Raw genomic sequence first — 22927 nt, forward strand, 5'->3', positions numbered from 1 at the left:
GGATGAGGGGTCAGCGGAGGCTTGCTGCCAGAGGGCCTCCCTCCTGCTGGATTCTGTGCACCGGGGGTTTCGTGAGCCCAGCACGGCGTGCCCAGGGCCATCACCCCGATGCGTCGCCAGCCTGAGGCAGAGGCACTCAGCCCCCCTGCTCCTCTGTTTGCTGCCACGTCTCCTGTGCACACACCTCGGTCCCGGGCTGCCGCATCCCGGCATCCTTCCAGGGCCCCATCTTCGGTCCTTGTGAATCCGGCCTGCATTTCAATTACCTGGAAGCAGGCATCTTGCATCTTGCGGGGAAAGAAAAATGATGGCAAGCCAAGGTGTGGGTGTCCTCTCGGAGCCAGCACGTCCTGCAGAGGGGGTTTAGGGCCCCCGGCTCCCCAGCTGCTCACATCCTTCCTCACACAGAACCCTGGACCCTCCCCTTCAAGGATTCTTCACGTTCTAACCGGAAACAGCAAACCTCTGGGAATTTCCTTCTAGGAGCCTAATTAACTGATTTCCCTTCACGTGGCAAGTGTGAAAATACCAGGGCTAATGTGACATGGTAGTGGGTGAGTCTTCCCTCTAATAACTTATTTATATTCTCTAAGACTAAGAGCTCTGTCATGCTGGCAGCGTCCCTCAAGGCAATAAGTTACTCAAAATGCTGGCCTACTAAGTCAACATCAGGACCTGTTAGCCTAACTTTGCCTTTTCTGCTGGATTTCGCCGTGGCCTTTCTCCTGGTCTGGCAGTGAACCCTTGGGTGAGGAACACTGACCCAACCTCTGTTTCAGGCCGGGCTGTGTCCACGCTCAGTGTTTGAAGGCCTGCTGGTGTTACTTTTTTTTACAGTCTTCCAATTAGGTCTCAACTTTGTGCCATTTTTTTTCTAGGGGTGGCTCACTATTTTGTGCAACTTCTACAAATTAAAACAGAGAAACTTCTAGACAAATGAAAACGTTTTATTTACAAGAAAAAAGTCTGTACACTGTGTACACGTAAAAATATACAAAACCGAACTAGAAAATATCAAAGTGTTAAAATGTGTACAAACACTTTTAAAAGGTGACTCCTGGAAAACCTCAAGCCTTAATTCATTTGAAGAGTACACATCTCAATTTTAAAAATTATCATACAAAAAAATTCCCAAAGCTGTTAAAAAAGTTCACTGGTTTCCACTGGAAAAACTTCATAAGGATTTTTATCTAGAGTAAAACAGGCTGTGTGGTATCATAAATGTTAGGTTTTAACAGTTGCAATGCAGTTAATTTGTGTGAAACCTACCAAGTAAGAAGACTATTTTCCATAGAACCAAAAAAGTGTTTCTTCTCCTAATCTTGCAAAAGCCATGAGCTGTAGATCAATTACCCATCAAAGGTCAGAGTTCAGTTAGACTTCTGGCAATGATACAACCTTCAGGTCATAGTTCTACCCTCAGAGCACCTTTTAAATTTTTCTGTCAGACTTTTTAATGTAGCCAGAATGTGTGAAATATGAGTGCGTGGGAAGACTGGATTTCTGTTTGACAGAAGGATATGTAACATTTGCTTACTTCTCTTAAAAAATTGGTGTTTGCATAATTAAAACAAAATTTATTGTAAAGGTTTCAGAAATAAAGTTTGATGAAAAAAGACAATATAAAAGCAACCATGTGTGTAGATACGTATATATACAATTATATAACTATATCTACATGCACACTTTTTATAACAAGAGTAAGAACTATATCAGTATCTTTAATTCTTTAAATTCCATTAGCCCAAGCTAATTTGTTGGATTTCTTCTTACTAAAAAGGCTTCATTCACTTAATAAAGCAAGAATCAGAACTTACAGTTTATTTCCTTGAAAGATAAATACCTTTCATTTACCAATTGTGTAAAATAATTTACCAATTGTGTAAAATAATTTACCAATTGTGTAAAATAATGCCCGAGAGACAGAAACATGCAGAATAATTTCACAAAGGAAATATCTGGAGTACAAAGCACGAGTTTGAACTCAGGTACACTTTCCCTAAGCACTGAATTTCTACATGCAGCTGCCCTCATCAGCTGTGGAACCACTGGGCAAGAGTCCCAAAGGATCAGAAAGTGAGAAGTCGACACAGACAACCTGAGTGAATATATGCAGACCCTATCTGGCCTGTGCATTCAGTCACGTGTTTCTCGATAGTCACCCCACCTCCTGGCTCCGTTTCTTCCCACAGCTAAGCAGCAATGAGACCAGGTCACTCTGGCCACCAGTCTCAACCACGCACGGTGCCTTGATCTCTAAGAAAAAGGCTGGAGAGAGAGAGCTTTCATTATGTCATCTGTGCACACGAAATTCCTCCATCACCTACCATTACTCACGTGAGCCCGATCCCACTTCCGCAGCCAGATGGGACCTAATTAATTCAGTGATTGTAAGTGGTCCTGCCTGGAAGGGTCAACCCACATCAGGTATTAATCTGTTCCACCAGAATGAACCGGCTCATGATCATGTAACAGAGTAACCCGGGGCGGCTTTAAACACTTGATTTCATTTCCCAATTTGGAAAAGGTTAACGCTTATTTCAGCATTGCTTTGTGCAGATGCTACGACTACCACGACAGAAGATTACTGGGGAGCCCAGGGTGGATTAAAGGTCCGGCTGCCGGCTGAGGGCAAGGGACACATGGGGAGGATGGGGCCGAGGTTCCTTGAGCCCTGCGTCCCGCAGACGAGGGTAGACCCCGGGACCGAAAGATGAGCCTAAGCCCCTCGCGGGCCCTGAGGGGGGAGGATGCTTACTTGCAACTCCTACCTGCCAACCCGCGGGCCCTGTGCCCTGTAAGGTGACACACAGGACCAGCACTGGCGTCCCTGGGGACAGTGAGGGTGCCACACCTGTTAGACCTTCCGCTTGTACCTGGGGAAGGACCTGGATGCAGGTGAGTTGTTATTCTTGGTCAGTGTTGGTTTCACTGTGACAATAGCAGCAACAAAAGATCAAGTGAAGTTACCTCGAGATGTAAAGCAACGTGACCTCCTTCAGTCCTGAGAGTGAAGAAAAGGGCCACCTAATGGCTTCGGTTTATCAAACATCCCTCCTCAGCAGAGGGTGAAGGGTCTGGAAGAGGCGAAGCCTGGAAGAAATGCAGCTGGGCGCCGTTCCCTGTAACTGCTCCACGGAAGGCTGGGTGCTTATTGCCGTCCGTGGCATTTGAGGGCTTCATCAATGTCTGGGAAAACACTGCCTCTTAGAGCCGATTTCATTCATACTAGAAGCAGCCGGCACATCAAATAAAACCTCCTAATACTTTTAAGGAGTTAAACAATTTAAACTTTTAAATAGAAGAATGCCCAGCCCACGTTGTATTAATACGTGTACCCCATTTTCTCAATGTTTAGCAGACCTTGGTTCCCAAGGGTCTTTAAGGCCATAATAAATCCAAAACTTTTAATTAAATTTTCTTTACTCTCTTCAATCTTATAACCTCGGTGACACTGAAAGTACATTTTAAAAGTACATGTGTCACAATAAAGGGTATCAGTACTTAAAGATCTTTGCAGTTTTCTGGGGCTTTTGAACTTGAATATTTACATTGACCCCCAGTAAATTTTCTTCTACCCATGATCTCATGCCACCAGAGGGGGCTGTCCTGGACATAAGGAAGCTGGTAGGGAAATCCAGTAGGAAGATTATTACAGAAACTTCAGTGTCGTGGGCCTCTGAAGGCAGAGCCTGGAGGGTCCAGCGGGGGGACAAGGGTGGCTGGACGGCTCACCCCGCATCAGCCACTTCCCAGTGCCCAGAGTCACTGAAGTGTTACTCACCGGACACGGGACAGGAGCACGCTGTTTCAGGAAACCAGGAAGAAAAGTGGCCTGGCCACATCTGCTCAGACATAAGCCAATGTGCTGAACAGAATTACCATCCCTTCTCACAGATCCGGAAGCAAAGCTCTCAAAGTGGGCTTCTAGTGGATATTGTCATGATTGAAGTTTTTCAATGACACCCTCCTTCACTATAACAATAAGCTGTAGGAGATGCTTGGGACCCAACCCGATTTCTGCTGAGTAGACCAACCAAACAGCCACCCTTGCTCAGGAAAAAAACCAATCCTGGAACAAAAAACCTTGTGCAGTAAACTCTCCTGACGTTCACACAACGGCGAAGGAGAACATATTTAATTAAGCTGCTATTGTCATGGCCAAGAAGTCTGAACTGTACCACTGAGATAGGTTTTAGTTATAGATTGAAATTGCATGTTTGACTAAGGTATTCCAAAATGTTTCTGTTTCACTACATTTACAGCCAAAAAAAAAAAAAATTTTTTTTTGATGTATCAGTGACAAAAGTTGAGATTACAACAAAACCAACTGATACAGCTAACACACTGGGATGACAATCTTCCCTTTCACTGCCTCTCCCTCTGAAGCATATATTAATACTTATTTTCCTATTTGTTAAAGAGCGATGCTTTCACACAACTGTATTTAATTACATGGCTTTGTTACGTTGCTGACATAAAACAGGTCTGTGAAAACAAGGGTGGGATTCCTAAACATCTGTCTGTAGCAAGAATTAGTGAAAAATCAGTGTTATCACCGTCAGGATCCCAATAGCTGATATTAACCTGCAAGAAAAAAGCATGAGAGAGACAGGTGTGCATCCCCAGAAGCACAGGGTGAAGCTAGAGGCTGGAAGCCACCGCCCACATCCCCCGGGGGTGTCCTATTCGTCAGCGCCTGTGGTTACGAAGGCTATGGGGAGGGCTGGCGGGTCAGGAGGCCAGAAAAGCTGCGGCCCGGGGCCGTCCTGCCCTGGGCTACCCTGCAGCTCCCGATTTTGCATTTACCTGCCAGGGATGTTCCTGTCCGCCTGGGGGCGTTCCTAGTCAAGTAAGGAAATATTGCAGGAAAACAAAGTGCTTCCCCTGTGCTGCTCTTCCGGGTTGGCTTTTTCTTGGACTGCTCAGGAGGAAGGCTTTATGGTTTTAGAAATGTGTCTGATACACAAAGAGCAAAGCCTTCGGTGGCAGCTGGGAGCAGAGATGGGGGTGCCGAGGGCTAGAAACCCCTCAAAGGATACACCGTGGGTTCTGCTGTTAGTGTAAACATGCCTGGGCACTAATCCAGACGTTCGTCATCAACTCTAGGCTCTTTCATGACAAGTGCACGTACAAGTGGCACAGTCGATGGGACATGTACTGTCCCTCAGCATGGGTGCTTCCAGGTACAAACTGTCATCTATCAGGTGTATCCCTGACACCTGCTGCTGAAACCAGCCCTAGTAAAGAGAAGACTAACATTTTGGAGCTATTTACCCATTTGTTATACATTTGCTTTTTTTCTAGCTATTCTTTACAAAAGTTTTTTGCAACTTTCTTGAGTTTATTTCTTTGAGTTCCATTTCTATATTCAAAGCAGTCGTTAATACTCAATGGCTTAGAAAGGGAAGGAGCCCCGTGGCCACCACGAAGTCACAGCTGGCGACCGAAGGCCGCGCCACCTCCAGGGCACCTTCCAGCATCTCCAGGACTCGGAGCCCGGCCAGCCCCTCAGGCTCCCGGCGGGCAGCGCACGGCCCGCAGCCCGGGCAGCACGACCTTGCCCTTGCGGTGCAGGTCGCCCTGGGCGCCCGTGTTGAGCCGCTGCACCAGCAGCTTCTCGTAGAGCAGCGGGTGGTAGGCGCCCAGCGTGCAGGCCGCGTCGTAGTAGGGCTCGTGGTAGTGGCACAGGTCCGTCTGCCGCACGGACGGGATGTACTCGTACACGTGCACCTCGCCGCATAGGGTCATCATGAGCAGGATGCCTGCGGGAGAAACCAGAGCCGTGAGCGACTCGGGAGGGGGTACGTCAGCCCTCACGCTGCAGCCGGATTCTGCGGTCATGTCTTCCCTGTCTGCGCATCTCTCTGCCCTTCTGACCGTGACGTCTGTGGAATTGTCTGTTTACAGTCTGTCTTTCCCACCAGACAGCAGAAGATCTGAGGGTTAGGGCTGGGCCTCATCCATCTTTCTGTCACTAGTGGCAAGCACAGTATCTGGTGGAGAGTTGGGGGCCCATGCTTGTTGAATGACTATATGACCTGCTTTCTTGCTTTTTTTAAAGGTAAGGTAACGAGGTGGGGGATGTCTTTGAAGGGGCGGGGGTGGAGGGGCACGGCTGGGGCAGGAGATTCCTGCTCTGTGCCCCCTTCCTTGTCGGCTTCACTTTGTGGCTCTAACTTCCAGTCAGTAGCATGTGTGCGGTTTGGGGGCTGGGGGCGTGTTAAGACGTGATGCTATTAAACATTCACTCGTCCAGTTGACCACTGGGGGCCCAGGAATGAGAGGAGAAAAGACAAAGTGATCAAACTTAAGGAAAGGACAGTCAGCGACAGATCTGCATCCCCAAGTCAGAATATCATGTACCACCTTCGACATGCAGGTCCAACCGATTTGCAGCAGGAAGACTGTGATATATCAAAGAAATGCATGTTATAAAAAAAACTGGGGCTTCCCTGGTGGCGCAGTGGTTGAGAATCTGCCTGCCGATGCAGGGGACACGGGTTCGAGCCCTGGTCTGGGAAGATCCCACATGCCGCGGAGCAACTAGGCCCGTGAGCCACAACTACTGAGCCTGCGCGTCTGGAGCCTGTGCTCCGCAACAAGAGAGGCCGCGATAGTGAGAGGCCCGCGCACCGCGATGAAGAGTGGCCCCCGCTTGCCGCAACTAGAGAAAGCCCTCGCACAGAAACGAAGACCCAACACAGCCAAAAATAAATAAATAAAATAAATAATAATTAAAAAAAAAACTGATGCTAAAATAGTTGCTTAAATGAAACAGATGGAGACACAGAGTTCAAAATTAATATTAAAATTATTTTTCTCACTGGAACTATCAATATTAAAGTTGCTTTCATTTTTTTTTTTTAATGTTCAAAATAGCTGTAAAACCATATGGTCATTGAGCAGATCTCGTTCTGGATCTATGCTAAAGAGCGTTCTTTTCCTAGCTCCACCATCATCTTTGTTAACATTCTTTAAACTTAAAAAACATATGGACTTCCCTGGAGATCCAGTGGTTAAGACTCCACGCTTCCAATGAAAGGGGCGTGGGTTCGATCCCTGGGCGGGGAACTAAGATCCCACATGCCGCATGGCGCGGCCAAAAAAAAAAAAACAACACCCCAAGAGGAAAACAAAAGAAAAAAAAATATGCTTAGCCCTTTTATGAAAGGATATCCCTTGTCATGAAAAACACATGAAGTCACACAGTTAGCTCCTGTTACAGACAAGGTTTCTCTGCAGAGGACAATCGTATTTCTAATTAATCAACTGTGCGTGCATCATGAAAATCCCCACAACTGGAGAAAGTCCGGCACGAGGGGCCCAGGGGAGCAGTGGGAAGGGACTGGTTTTGCCTGGGGATCCAGAAAGGTCCCCAGGGAGGTGAGGCCTGAACCCGCAGGTACCACCTTGGGCGGGGCGGGGCGGGGGGAAGGAGGGGAGGGGAAGCAGAAAGGATGACAGAGAGGACCCTGGTGTCCTGTTGAGAAGACGTTAGGATGTGCCTCGAGGGCCGCGAAGCTGCTGTGGCTGAGAGTAAAGCATGCTCCTAACGAGAGACAGAGATTCTTCAGGTCAAGGTCTAGGAAGTGACACTGTTCCCAAGAGCTGCGTCGGAACTTCAAGTCCCTGGTCAGTCCCCCTCTTCCTCCCAGTTCTGCCGACTCCCTTCTCCCCTCCCCGTCCGTGGGCCCGCCCGCCGTGACCGTGATCCAGGTGGAGCCAAGAGAGAACCGAGGACCAGCACCTTCTTCCTCAAGTCACCGAGGGGGTGGGCACCAGCCCAGCATCGCACAGGCGATAAGATATCTGCCTCTTTTGTTGTTTTTGATTCTTTTTCAAATTCTTTTCCCACTTAGGTTATTACAGGATATTGAGCAGAGTTCCCTGTGCTATACAGTAGGTCCTTATTGGTTATCTCTTTTAAATATAGTAGTGTGTACACGTCAATCCCAAACTCCCAAACTATCCTGCCCCCTCCTTCCCCCCTGGTATCCCTGCTCTGTGTACATTTCTCCTCGTCCTCACAAAATCACCCATGAGGAATTGACACAGTGGATGAGAAAGCCATGTGCCCGGAGAATTACATTCGTGTATTCCCGTGACTTTAAATCTTTGATGAGCAAGGCCGCCTCTGCCGTGTGCGTCTCTGGGTGAGAGTCACAGGCCTGTGTCTGTGGAGCCGAGGACGCTTCAGTGTTTGCCCGTCAGGGCTCGCGCTGGCCGCCCGCCCTCCCTTCCCTTCCCTGGGCGTGGCGCGTGGCCAGCTGTGCCCAAGGAACCACATCAAAGCATCCCAGAATCCTTCACACCCTGAACATCTTCCCTCCGTACGTTTATTACAACAGTTTTCCTGCAGTGCAGTGAAGAGGCTTCAAGGGTATCTTTTTTCTTTTTTTTAATAAATTTATTTATTTATTTATTTTTGGCTGCGTTGGGTCTTCATCGCTGTGCACAGGCTTTCTCTAGTTGCGAAGAGCGGGGGCTACTCTTCGTTGCGGTGCGCGGGCTCTAGGCGCGCCGGCTTCCGTAGTTGTGGCACGCGGGCTCAGTAGCTGTGGTTCGCGGGCTCTAGAGTGCAGGCTCAGTAGTTGTGGTTCGCGGGCTCTAGAGCACAGGCTCAGTAGCTGTGGTTCACGGGCTTAGTTGCTCCACGGCATGTGGGATCTTCCCGGACCAGGGCTTGAACCCGTGTCCCCTGCATTGGCAGGCGGATTCTTAACCACTGCGCCACCAGGGAAGTCCCCTTCAAGGGTGTCTTTTGCACAAAAGCTTCTGATAAATGAACGTGGAGCTGTGTCTAGAAACCACACTCTCATTACTGTCAGCCCAGAACACAGCCTCGTCCACGGGGGCTGCGACCAGCGTGCACTAGCTGTCGCCTTTGCCACTCTGGTCTCCAAGTGGATGCCTTTCAGAAGCCACTGTCATTCCTGAGAGATGCGGTTGTCCTTCCTCGAAAGCAGTTCTCAACCTTCAGCGTGAAAGGATGACCTGGCAGCTTGTTAAAATGCAGATTACCAGGCTTGTCCCCGTCCCTAGAGACCTGGGTTCCCTGGTGTATGTTGGGGTCCAGGAAATGGAATTTTTTTTTTTTGGCCATGCCACGTGGCATGTGGGATCTTAGTTCCCTGACCAGACCAGGGATCGAACCCATGCCCCCTGCATTGCAAGGGCGGAGTCTTAACCACTGGACCACCAGGGAAGTCCCAAGGAAATGGAATTTTTAACAAGCATTCCTAAACTACCTGTGGTGAAGGGCCATTAAAAAAATTCCTATCCATCACAGACCAATACTTCTGTAAAATACACGAACAATGAACTACTAGAAAAATGATCACATATTAGGTTGCCATGCTATGTCAAATTGCTATAAAACCTGCCAAATACTTTCAGTTTCTACACTGTCTAGTCGTAGACTAATAATAAACGTTCCTGGACCAATGCTGGTCTGCTTACCACGCTTGGAGGACCAGGCTGGTCTCACACACGTATTCTTTGAAAAACTCTACCGTAAGGATCCCGGAGGTGTCTCCTTAGTAGCTGACCATTCTGCATGTTAGACAACTAACCTAGAGTTGAACTGCTACCCACACCCAAGTAAGAAGAAGTTTGAGTACTTTCTCTAGATGTCCTTGCTATCTACTTGGCTTCAAAGGTCTACTAAGTGCTCGAATCTGGTTATTGTTTTCTGGAAAGTTTTCCAGAGACAAGGTTTCCTCTTACTGCTAGTGAACTACTATCAATACATTTTAAATCACATATTTATTAAATAGACAATATAGATTTCGTCATATGACTGGGCAAAAAAGTTATGGTTTCACTGTAAGTAAATAGGCATATTTTTGCATTTTCATATATAAATACTTTGTATTTTAAAGTGACTTCTAGAGCTTCAGAAATACTGACATTTGCTAGGCAGTTCACAGCCGTCCAAACTGAAGGCCAACAGAGGTTCAGAAAGTGTCTTATTTTGAGTTATCTGTGTACATCCTCCTGGTTTTTGCATCTCATTTTGTGCTTCCATATGAACTTGTGGGTTCCTATAACCATAAGCCTTGGTCCAGAGCATCCTAAAATTTAAGTTAGAGCTGACTCTGCTCTAAGTGATTAAATGACAGCCAGCTGTAGTACTGATATCAGAATCGGTATGGCAGCACCTTCAAAGGGAAGGGAAAATCAATTTATAACTCATTGGTACATGTGAAAGGTGGACAAGATTTATGAAATCAAAGGCGGAGGATATTTTTTCTTAATTAAAATTTTTTTTAGACAGCATGGTCATTTCATTTGGCATATATATACTCTGCTTATTAATTTATTAAGGCCGATATCACACATAAATTTGAGTTTAGATTCAGACTCTGTCATATAACAAATACTGAAAATCATTATTAAATGTGGTTATATCTGCACATCACTTTCCTAGGAGTTAAGAGTACTTAGTCATACACAAAACCCTGAAGATGAAACTTCTTCATGTATTACAAAGGGGACCTAGGTGGATCTCAATGTCAGGAGGGGTGTAACAGTCCTGGCACAGCTCGGGGCATGTGTGTGGGGAGGAGGGGGTGCGGGACCTATAGGGTTGGGACCAGACCGGGAGAAACCAGAGCTGTCAAGCACGGTTAGAAGCCTCTTCAATTAAACTCACACATATATTCAACTGGGCACAGTGCTGAAAACTGGGGATTTGGAGAAAGTTTCTTTAAGAAAAAAAATAAGTAAATCCAACTAAAGAATGAAACTTTAAGTTTCACAATAGGTGGCAAGCTCATAAGCTACATTTCTTAGGACAACTTGAAGAAAGCGTCTTAACTACCGTACTGAGAACAATGTCTGAGCACTGCCACCAGCATCTCTTCTGACGTGCTGTGATGCTGGGCTCTGTCATCCACAAGTGACGTCAACACCAGCACGTGGTCCTCAGATGTTCTCTGAGGTACACTGACAAGGTACCGTGCTGGGAGGCCCCAGTTTACTTCCGGGTTTGATGATTTGCTAGGAGGACCACCAGACGCAGCACATAGCCAACGATTTATTACAGGCCTGCTGTGCCTGGCACACACCAGCATTCCAGACTCCAGAAGGAAGCAGGTGCTGGGGGTGGACCCACTGCCGCATAAGCATCTGGGCACAGTGACCCACCCTGGCACTTAAGGGGGCCTCCCCAAACCCAGGCTCCCAGATGCCAGCCAAGGGTCAACCCTGCAAGCAGGGCTCCCAGCCATCGGCAGTCAGGCCTGCCATGGTGGCTCTTTTCTGCACAGATGCCATATATACCTGGAAATTCACAGTATCAGGTTAGCTCCTAATCATTTCCCCATGCCAGGCTGACATGGGGAATTCACAGCTGGTTATGCTAAAAATGTTTTTTTGTGTGTTTTTCATTTCCTTTCTTAGGACTGCTCAGGATTACCCAAAAAGCGAAACGAATACAAACCATCTAATGCTGTGCTATTCAGTAAAGAATTTTTTTAAAAAATCACTTAAGGAACTTTTATGTTACATAATTTTGTTTATGGACTACCAAAAAGTAACTGCTTTCATCACTAATAAAATTTTACTGCTTTCAATGTGGAGCCAGACTTTTTGATGGGCGGTTCAATACTGAGACACTTTTTAATGTATTTTTCCAAGCCAATCAAAATGGGCATGCAGCCAGTTCTTAAAAATCTTTGAACATAATTCATAATTCAGTTAACGTTAAGTTTTTTGGCCAGTTTTTACAAATGAGGAGGGATTCATTTGAAGAAAAAAAAGTGCAAATTTTCCTGGGCAATTATGACTCAAGAGGCATTCATTTGCCAAATTACAGGTTTTAAAATATTGTATAATTCAATGTAATTATCAAACCAATTAAAAAGCATTTCCACTGGTCTTAATAAAATGTCACATGATATGACTCAGAATAACAAGCAGTAAGTACCCTCATTTATTTGTCCAAAACCTGGATAAAAAGCAAACTTCCACCCAAGTTCAGATGATCACAGATCCTGAATGAATGAGGTTCCCCTATAAAACTCTACTTTGCATATATATAGATGCCTTTGATATGTGTCAGAGTCCACCAGAGTTTAATCCTTGAGCCTTTACCTTAATTGTGCTCCCACGAAAATTGTCTTACTTTGCACCTGGCAAAATATTTAAAGTAACAACACCCCAAATCGTTCCCAGTAATAGAATTTTTTCCTTGATGAACAGATCCTTTTAACCTGGAGCAAAATAAGCTGTGGATATAAACAGAACCTAATGCAAGTGACGGGAAAAATACTGGCTTTCATCCATTCCAGGTAACACTTGAACATAATTCATATGTGAGGTAAACTAGAAATTTCTGAGCATGTCCAATAAAACACTGCAAAACATGTTTCGGAATGACGGGTGAGGGTGAAAGGTTAAGTGTATTGAATATGCTGATCCAATGGAAACCTAGCAGCTATGCTGTGGTTTCCCCATAAATTCATCATAAGACGGAAAGTTATGAGAACTATACTTAAGATTACTGAAGGAGCACAAATGACATTTTAAGTGATAATTCCAGAAAATATCTGTAATTAAAAGGTGGTTTGGAAATTTGCATTTCATGAAATAAAATAATTTAAGAAGCATCTACTATATTAAGTAAAATCATATAATGCATAAATAATACTTGAAAGCCAAGTTTTTAGCTCATTTATATTGTATTATTTGATCAGGATTCACTATTTACAGGGAAATGTAAAAAACTGTTCCTGACCAACATAATGTGATTGATTTTACACACTCATAAATATGGATGTTAAGCGGCTTATTAGTTTGGGTTAATGTGTTATTATTTTGTGTTAACATCTGAGTTTGGATGATATATTGGAAAATTAGAACCCCAAACTCGAAATAAAATGGAAAAGAAAGGAAGTTATGACCTGTTTTTAAGCATATTATTCTTGTGAATGTATTAACTAGGCTGAAATTGTAGCGTTTGCATCTGTGAATTCTGGAAACATTCCTTATGATATAATCAGTAGAGGTAGGAGGAGGCACTGGTGGTTTGTACAATAAAGGCCTTGTCACCTGTAGGCTAGAGGAGTCCCCTCTCTATGCTGCTGGTCAGGCCGGTGCACCAGGCCCGTCTGCCTGACGATGCTCAGCCCCGAGCCCCGGGGGGTGAAGCTGGGCCTCCTGCTTGGCTGGAGGCCCCACTACCTCAGGTGACAAAACCATCCAGCCAGGCTGCAGGACCCCAGACGAGCTCACGGACCTTCTATGACAACATCCGTCTGTATGAGAGCTACACCGAAACAATGGGATTCCAAGGAAATGATTCCCTATCCTCAGCCAGGCCATGGTGCGGTCAAAAACCACCTCCTAGTACCAAAGAACGAGAGAAAACCTCCAGTATCCAACTGGGGATGAAAGAGAAATGTCCCTCATGTGTGAACAAGCAGCTCCCAGCGGGCTGAGGGTGAGGGCCCTAACAAAGTGAAGGAGTTGTTCCAGAGAAGCCGGTCCCATGGAGCATCTAAATCGCCTGGATCCACGCTACTTCCTTCTAATTTTAAAAATACATGTGCAGTGCCGGAGGGGTAAGAATACCTTCACTGCTGCTCTGGAGAAGCGGACGGTTCACGGCATACGTCTCTGATGCACTTACTATTGTAAGGCTGTCCTTCTGTGACCCGGGAGGACAAATATGGCCTCTGGTCAGAATTCAAAGAAAAAGCGGTAAGTCAGCGCTTCCCAACAATGATCGACACGCCATCCCCTTTGCTCAGCACTCATACTCCTGGGAATTTATCTTCAGGAAATCTGATTGATAATAGCAAACATCTTCTATCACGTGTGTCCCCACCCACAGGGCGCAGTGTCCAGTGGGACCCTGATACCTTCTCCACGAGCTCCCTTCCATCCTTTTGCGGTCAGCACGATGTGACAGTGCTGTCCTTTACCACCTTCCCTGTGGTGGAGACGGTCTCCGTCTACACTGCCTAGGACTGAACCACCGGGAGCACATAGCTTTGAGAGTTTGAAATGGGGCTCGTGCACCCAGGAAGAGAAGTTTTCCTTTTATTTAATCCTAATTAACTTAAATCTAAGCAGCCACCTGTGGCTAGTAGCCACTGTACTGGACAGGACAGTGCTAGAAAATAATAACGATTGCGAACGGCCTGATAAAAAGGTGTTGTTATGACTCCCTTTTCTCCCAGGAGCACAGGGACGTTCACACAAGTAAGTGACTCGCCCATGGTTGGAAACCCAGTGACAGCAGAGAAGGACTGTCGCTTAGCCCAGCCGCCACCCCTGCAGTGACATCCAACGGCAGTCCGCTTCATCCCGGAAAAGATGCCACCCAGGCAAGCAGCAGCCCCTGAAAACTCCAAACAAACGCTCAGCAAATAGCTGTGAAAGGAAGCTGTCCACACGTGGCAGGATTCCTTTCAACACATGAGGAAATAGTGTTCTCCAGCTACGACTATGTCAGTGGAAACTTTCAAACTGCACGTCGACATTAAGGGTACCTGACAGCCCTCACTGGTCTCCCAAGCTCTTGCTGTAATCAAATATCGGCCACAGGAATTCACGGGGAGGCACGGATGGGAAAAAGGCTTGATCAGATGGCCGCGTCCTGTTATGCTGTCTCAGCATCATTCCATCCCGTTACACATTCTTCCCTAAATCCGCAGGATTCCGTGAAACCACACAAAAGATACAGCACTTAGGATTTTGCAAAGTGACTTGGAAACAAAGCATCTTGACGGCACGACATAAAATGGGTGGGAGGAGCTATGCTTGAGGAAAATAGCATGCAGCGTCGTTAATCTGTTTTGAATTCTGCGTAAAATATTTCACATTATTATAGTACCTCGAACCCGCTTCAAAACCCACAAGCCTTGCTTCAGATACTCCTGCGCCTTGCATCCCTCACCAACCCGTGTCACCTCCACAAATGCTCCTTTAGTCATGAGGACCTACTGTGCACCCGAGTTAAGGTGCAGGGTGTAAATTCATCGAAGTTAGGGTGGAGAACATTAGCAGTGGTTTATGGACAAAGTTACTATCTTCTGGTTCCTCTGCAGCTTTCATATTGCCAAGGGGATCTAAGACCTCCCTTAATATTACCCTATTCAGGTAAAACCAAGGAAATGTAGGGGTAAGAGGCTGAAACACAGGAAAAGAAGTGGGTTAAGACCACAAACTTGTGGATCGAAGCCTGGCTGTAGAAAAATACACAAGAGCCAAGTGTGATGCCCTTGTTACAGGAAGTCCATTCTCAGATCGCAGCTGGCGGGTCTGCTGGAGAGAGTGGGACATGGCCCTAGAATCCGGCTACTCAAAGCCCAGACCTACCAGGAAACTTGCAACGTCTGGGGTGTGGTCCTCTGGCCACAAACTCCCATCCTCGATCCGGGCCCACATCAGCAACGTGCACGCGAGTGGGTGGTGGGTCCCGGGTGGCCCTGGGGTCTCCAGCCCTTGAGTCTCTCGGTGACCCACAGAGAGTCCCCAGGCCTCCACCCTGAGAGACCGCAGCTTCGATTTCCTGTCGTTGGAACACTTGCCAGGAGCCCTGAGCTTCCGTCAAGGGTCCAATTCCCGCGAGGCCACTGCCTGCAGGCACACGGTCACCAGTCCAGCTGAGCCGGCCTCCCAGCCGTCCCCACCGAGGGGCCAGGCAGGGGAGTGAGGCCACCCCATGACGCAGCTGAATACCTGCAAGTGACCCCACGAGGCCGGTGGAACGAAGGGGTCACCCAGCCGGGCCCATCCTGACCCACCCGTCGTGAGGGAAGGTAAAGCAGTTCTCGTTTCACCCTTGGAAAGGTTGGGCTGGGGGAGTTGTTACGTGCCCATTGGAAACTGGGACAGTGTCCTTGTGCCCTTTTCAGTTCATCTATGTTCCCTCTAAAGCCAGCTTCTAGGTGCTCTTATCATCTAACATGAATGTATACTTGTTAAACCCTAAGCCTCACCCCGCCGCCCAGCCATCCCGCCTTCTGGCATCCACCTACCAAGGAAGCCTGAGGACGGCGGGTTCGGCTGGATCTTCTCCTTCGTGTTCTCCTGGATGATGTCCCAAAGCTGCCAGATAAACTTGGGGTGAAGGATGTAAAATGGTTGGTTTGGGTTTCTCTGACGGTGCTGAACATATGGAGTGAACAGGTTGTAATCCGGCTTCTTGTACCACTAAGCGGAAAAAAATAACACAGTCAGAGGACCACGCCGTGAAGAGGAAGCTGGGCAGCGCCCGCCTTGGGGGGTATTTAGAGGCTGAGGGGCCGGGCTGGGAGGGGATGCGGACCCCCTCTTCTGCAGGCGTTTCCGCACTGGATGAGGGGGTGAGTACAGAGGTGAGGTCTAGCCTGGGGGACTGGTGCCTTATTCTTTAGTAAAATGAGGGAGAAGGGCTAGGGCGGGGTCACTGGACTTTTCTGGAAAGGGCCAGATAGTAAACACATCAGGGTTTTAGGGCCATAGAGTCTCTGCTGCAACTACTGGGCTCTGCTGTGTATTTACTTGGAAAGCAGCCACCGAGGGTACAAGATGAATGGGCGAGGCTGTGTTCCAATAAAACTTTATTTACAAAAACAGGGGCAAACCAAAAAAAAAAAAGAAGAAAAAAAATAGAAAAAACAAAAAAAAAAAAGGAAGGAAATAAATAGAAAAAACAAAAAGAAGAAAAAGAAAGAGAAAAAAAGAAACAAAAACAAAAAACATGGCCGGATGGCCCACGGCCGTAGTTTCAATCACTGTATTTCAGAAATATGTTTTCCCAATCTAATCTCTAGCGCAGAAAGATGTCAGTAATTGCCTGGGTTTCGGGTCGGGTCTGGGAGACAGATGGGTGGGCACAGGGGACTCTGGAGCAGTGGAAAGATTCTGTTCCTTAATTGTGGTGCTGGATACAGGACTGTATACACTCGCTACTACCCATCAAAATGTGCACTTAATCGGTTACACATAAATTACTGTAAGGAAAAAATAAACAATAAGGTTGATTTAAAAAACAAGCCTTCAGAAGTGTCTCAGGTGCCACCGAGAAATGGGATTTGGAGGTGTGTGGGGAGAGGCTCAGCTCATAGGGCTCTGACAGTCCTTTCAAACAGACACCTCGGGCAAAGATGGGCTCGGATGAAGATCCCAAGGAAGAGTCCCTGGTTGAATGGGGTCTGTGGCTTTAAAAATTTTGACAAGGACGGGCCAGATCATCTTTAGTGAACTTTGCCCCCAAAGCCCGGGGCAGGGAGAGGGAAAGCAGGGGCACCTCGGGGCTCGGAGTCTGTGCCGTCTCCCCCAGACCCTCACACAGCAGAATCAGAGCCCGTGCCCCTGAGAGCAGCCAAGCCCCTCTGCCCACGTCCATCGGTTGGACAGCTGTGTGCCCTGGGCTGGGCTGCTTCCCGTGCAAGAGGAAACACAGGCCAACAGCCGGAGGCTCTCATGGGTCCACCAACAGCAAGAAAGCTGTCAGAACTTACAACCGCAGAACCTCAGGCTGGAAGGAAGCTGACAAGTTCGAACACCCACTTGATGCTGGTTCTCAGGAGATGGTGTGTAGGAGAATCAACCAGAGAGCATTCTCGAAAACACACATGGGGGACTTCCCTGGTGGTGGCTCGGTGGTGAAGACTCCGTGCTCCCAATGCAGAGGCCCCGGGTTCGATCCCTGGTCAGGGAACTAGATCCCACATGCATGCTGCAACCAAGAGTTCGCATCCCACAACTAAGGAGCCCACCTGCCGCAACAAAGACCCAGTGCAACCAAATAAATAAATAAATAAATATTAAAAAAACAACAACCAAAAAAAAACCCCACACATGGAGGCTGGATATGCCCGGATTCCTGGGAAATGGGCTCTGACGGATACTCTGAACAGTGATTCTCCAGATGATGCTGACGTGAACTCCTGGCTGAGAATAGTTATAATCATGCCAGGTATGTGTCCAGCCTCCGTCTTAGGATGCATGGTGACAGAATGCTCCTTCCAGAGGGACCATCGACTGTGGGCAGCTCTTCTGGATAGTTACCCCTGGTGGGGCTGAGATCTGTTCCCACATTCATCTTAGGAAGCTGGCATCCTTTCGGGTCACGGCAGAACAAGTCCACAGACACTGGCACAGCTGACAGCATCGCTCACCGGGCTAGATTGTAACCGATCTTCCCAGCCCCCTTTCAGAACAGGTGCGCTGACTCTTCATGACAGGTTTCACCAAAAGTAGAGAGGCCGTGGATGTATTGATAACTTGGTTATATTTTGATGGCTAGTAATAACCTTGTTTACACTGTATCGTATAAGATTAAAAAGATTTGGAGGTAGAAGCCAAGAGTGGCACACTCAGGAAAAGCCTGTGACACGTTCCACTTCAATAATAAGGATTCACAAAGCTTAGCCTTTCTTGCCAAGAACTTCCCATGTATTTCAAAAGGTCTTGTAACTACTTGAAAGGTGATGTAACCGTCTCACAATGGAAAAATTCGGAGTTTAAGCAGCCCAACCTCTGGTGTCGCTAGGACTTTCTGAACATCTAGACATTGTACATTTGTTTTTGTTTTTGAAATCCTCCAGAAAAACACTTTAGCATCAGAGGGACTTCACTCAGCAAGGGTGTTACTGCAACCAGCACTCAAACCGTGTGAACATACGTGAATTTAATTCGCACCCACACTCGGTTTCATTCTGCCTGTCAAAGTTTAATCCCTGACTTACTCCCGTTATGTATCGGTCAAAGGCCACTGTCTGACCCTCAAGGGTAGGGGCACCAAGGAAATACTCACCAGGTGAAGATTTGCAGAATAAGGAGCTGGGTCCCAGGCCACCAAGATGACATCTTTATACAACGAACTGTCAATGAAGTGATGCCTGGGGTTGGTCAGAATCTGCAAATACATAGCAGAATCATTTCAAAACAAGGGTTTGGGCCTTCACAATTATATTTTAAAAAGAGGTAAAAATTTTAAAAAGGAGTTTTGGAGCAAGAAAAAAAATAAATGTTCCTCAGACTTTCTGGGGGGAGGGAGAGAGGCAGGCTTTACACGCTAAGGCACTCAGGAAATATTTAGACAAAGGAGGGCTTTCTTTTTTAAGAAAAGAACCAGGGATTTTCCTGGCGGTCCAGTGGTTAGGATTCCGGGCCTTCACTGCCGAGGGCCTGGGTTCAATCCCTGGTTGGGGAACTAAGATCCCGCAAGCCATGCGGCACCGCCAAAGAAAAAAAAAAAAGCAGCACTGGAGTCATTTAGAGGCACCAGCTCCTGATGGAACTCCTGGCTGAGTAAGACCCCATCAACGAAAACTGCCCTCACTGGCCGCTGGAGAGAGAGCTGCAGGCCTAGAAGGACGGGGTTCTTAAGCACCTGCCGAGTGCCAGCCTCAGGACAAACTGGGCCCAGAGGCCAGCAGACGTGAATCCAGCCGGTATGACTGTCCCCCCTCTGGGGCCCCCTCTGGTCCTGAGTGAGTCCTTCAGTCTCACCGGCCAATCACCTTTGGTCAACTATAGTCTGGGGGAAAAAGGATGCATTTGATTTGCTTCATTTTTAAGATGGAATTTTCCCACAGTTTTTAAGATGCCCTCTTTTCCTTGGCATTTTAATATTTCTGAAGTTAGGGTGTGTCTCACAAGGGACCTGTATTTTAATTTGCTGGGGCTTATCTTCTCCTCTCTTAAAAGCTGTCATCAGACAGATGAGGAATCTTCAATCAGTGGCATCTCTGAATTCAGGAAACCGGGGCCTGTTTCTCACCTCTGCAGGCTGCGAGCCCAGAGCCCGACGAAGAAAGCTGATCTTTGGTTCTGCAACAAACTCACCATAAATCGCTCATCACCCCATTTTTTTCTATACAGTTTGGAACTCTAGAAATTGGTGTGGTTTGTTCTGAGACTGATTTTGCTATGAATTTTGGAAAACATTCTTATTGAGAACACACAAAAAAGATATATTTTCCTTTTTAAAATGTTCAATAACAAAGTAAAGTTTCTGAGCTGTTCTTCTGACCCTTGAATTCTATTCCTTTGCTTTTCTCCCCTCCATCCCCAAGATTTACTCTGTTTACCTTTCTTTTCCTCAGTTCACAAAATGCAATATGCTACATATATATATTTGTACCTCTACTCTGATTTTTCCTTTTGATCTTATTTACTTTTTTCCTACTCACAGCACACATGAATTCCCATTTCTCTGCATTTTCCCTCCCTAATTCTTTATAATTACAAGACCTTTAGAAATAAGCAAGGTCATGGTCATGGATAACTGGGTGATTTCTCTTCATTCACCCAGTTAAGCTATTTACCTATAAAACAGTCCACCGTGAAAACCGTGAAAACAGTCCACCCATCTTACCTGGGAATTAATGATGCGGACGGTGGTTTTATTTCCAACATCCTTCTCGTAGCCACGGGTAGGAGCAGAGTTAAATCTCAAAACTGCATCATGGGAATCTGAGGGCACATAAGTGACAAACTTACTTCTTTTTTTCCCTCTGCATAAAAATCAGCATAATCTAGGAAAATATCTTAAAGCAAATCTTTCAATACCTGAAGCTAACTAGACCCCAGTAAAATTCAGATACCCACACACACACTGTTTGGCATACTATTTATTGAGAATGAGATCCTGGCTGGGGGCAAATAAACATAAAAACATAGCAATCCATTACAAGTGGTCCTATATCATCTAAGTTATATTTAGATACTTAGTATGTGTTCATGGTCTTTAAAGACATGCCTTACACAGGAAATTTCAAGACATATGTGTGTATCTAGACTGCTTTGTGGAGTCTAATGTGTTTCCCAGAAACAGGGCTGAAAGCAGAGTTAATCAGAGATAGGGAATTTCTATGCGTTTTCTCCAGCTTCAAAAACCCCATGCATGTTCCTAATTTAATTTGAAGCAAACAACAAAGCCTGTCGGTGAGAGAGTGAGAAGTGAGATAACGTATCTCTGATTTGTCAAAGAGCCTTGTAGGTCCACGCTGCATGCGCTGCGGCCGGAGCCTGCACCAGCCCCTAAAGCAGCCGGCCTTCTTCTTGCGCATCTGCCATCCCTTCTGAGGGTCTCCTTGGGAGGTAGCTTCCACCTTCCCTAAGCAGCAGACACTCAGCGGGCATGCCAGCATTACAACCACGTTACGAAACAGCCTGCCCTTCTCCACAAGCCCAGAACTCAGAAGAATTTGGATGCCAGTTTTGGGCATCAAAATCACTATACTTTTGGAACACATGCCATCCAAAAATCCTACAACATTCTTTTAGGGGAAATTTTCCAGGAGTCAGCAAGCCATGGCATATTTTAGTAAATAAAGTTGTACTGTAACACAGACTCACTGGTGTTTAGCTGTCGTCTGTAACAGTAGGGTTGTGACAAAGTCCCTGTGGCTCACACAGCCTGAAACATTTACTACCTGGCTCTTAAAAAAAAAAGAAATGAAAGGTTTGCCAATCTCCAGATTCGACGTGATCTATGCTTTGCATAAATGATGCCAGAACCCCCCAATACTTCCAATTTTCTTAACTTCCCAATTTAAGCACGCGTTTGCAATTTGGGCGGGTAATGATTTGCCTTATTATTTATTGTTATTGAATAGTGTTTTGTCATAAAAATTCAAATGATACTTGAGCTAGAAAAATCAGATCACCCACAGCAGTGGTTCTCACTTTTTGGTCTCCGGATGCCTTTACACTCTTGAAAATTACTGACAACCCAGAGACCTTTTGTTTATCTGGATTACAGATTTCAGAATATATCACATTAGTGAGTAAAACCGAAAAATTGTAAATGTTTATTTATTAATTTATCTGTAAAATAACGCATTTTTCTGAGAAATAACTACATTTCAAAAAATAGTGAGAAGAAGGGCACCGTTTTAAATGTTTGCAAATCTCTTTAACGCCTGGCTTTTTAGAAGAGAGTTGGTTTCATATACCTGTTTCTCTATTCAATCTGCTGCAATATATTGCTTTAGTTGAAGTATATGAAGACTCAGATATATCGCTGAAAATGGTGGGAGTATTTCAAGAGTCTTTCCAGATGACTAGGAATATTCTCCTCTGATACTTCATCGTAACTCCACAAGAGCTAGTTTCTGAAAGGTTAGTGGCAGTGTGGAATGTGAAACAATATCAATTTTTGTGCTGTTACATTAAAATCCATTCGTTAATCTTGCTCTTAAAATGGATGATTCATCAAAAAAAACAAACGACCCAGTCAAAAAATGGGCAGAAGATCTAAACAGACATTTCTCTAAAGAAGACATACAGATGACCAACAGGTACATGAAAAGATGCTTAACATTGCTAATAGAGAAATGCAAATCAAAGCTACAGTGAGGTACCACTCATACAGGCCAGAATGGCCATCATCCAAACGTCTACAAATAGGAACTTCCCTGGCGGTGCAGGAACTTCCCTGGCCATTATCCAAACGTCTACAAATAGGAACTTCCCTGTGCTTCCACTGCAGGGGGTGCGGGTTCGATCCCTGGTCGGGGAGCTAAGATCCCGCATGCTGCACGGTGCGGCACGGCCGAAAGTTAAAAAAAAGAGAAAAGTTTACAAGTAATAAATGCTGAGAGGGTGTGGAGAAAAGGGAACCCTCCTACACTGTTTGGTGGGAACATAAGTCAGTGCAGCCCCTGTGGAAAACAGTATGAAGGTTCCTTAAAAAACTAAAAATAGAGTTGCCATATAATCCAGCAATCCCACTCCTGGGCATTTATTTGGAAAAGACAAAACTCTAATTCGAAAAGATACACGCACCCCAATGTTCATAGCAGCACTATTTACAATAGCCAAGACATGGAAGCAACCTAAATAATCCATTGACAGATGAATGGATAAAGAAGATGTGGTCCATATATACAATGGAATATTACTCAGCCATAAAAAAATGAAATGATGCCATTTGCAGCAACATGGATGGACCTAGAAATTATCACACTAAGTAAAG

General features: G+C 46.1%; 1 protein-coding gene across 2 annotated transcripts in view; it reads right to left on the reverse strand.

The window, feature by feature from the left end:
* Positions 1-1627: 1627 nt before the first annotated feature.
* ST6GAL2 (ST6 beta-galactoside alpha-2,6-sialyltransferase 2) overlaps positions 1628-22927 on the reverse strand; it is a 65127-nt gene continuing 43827 nt past the window's right edge. For both annotated transcript variants that reach the window (XM_061211339.1, XM_061211338.1), the window contains exons 3-6: positions 20324-20421; positions 18758-18859; positions 15993-16167; positions 1628-5765 (exon numbers count right to left, since the gene is read on the reverse strand). In XM_061211339.1, coding sequence (XP_061067322.1) covers positions 5512-5765; positions 15993-16167; positions 18758-18859; positions 20324-20421 — 629 coding nt within the window. In that variant the 3' untranslated portion in view covers positions 1628-5511. The remainder of the gene's footprint in view (positions 5766-15992; positions 16168-18757; positions 18860-20323; positions 20422-22927) is intronic.

The sequence above is a fragment of the Eubalaena glacialis genome, chromosome 14 (genome assembly GCF_028564815.1).
Source record: "Eubalaena glacialis isolate mEubGla1 chromosome 14, mEubGla1.1.hap2.+ XY, whole genome shotgun sequence".
Taxonomy (NCBI): Eukaryota; Metazoa; Chordata; class Mammalia; order Artiodactyla; family Balaenidae; genus Eubalaena; species Eubalaena glacialis.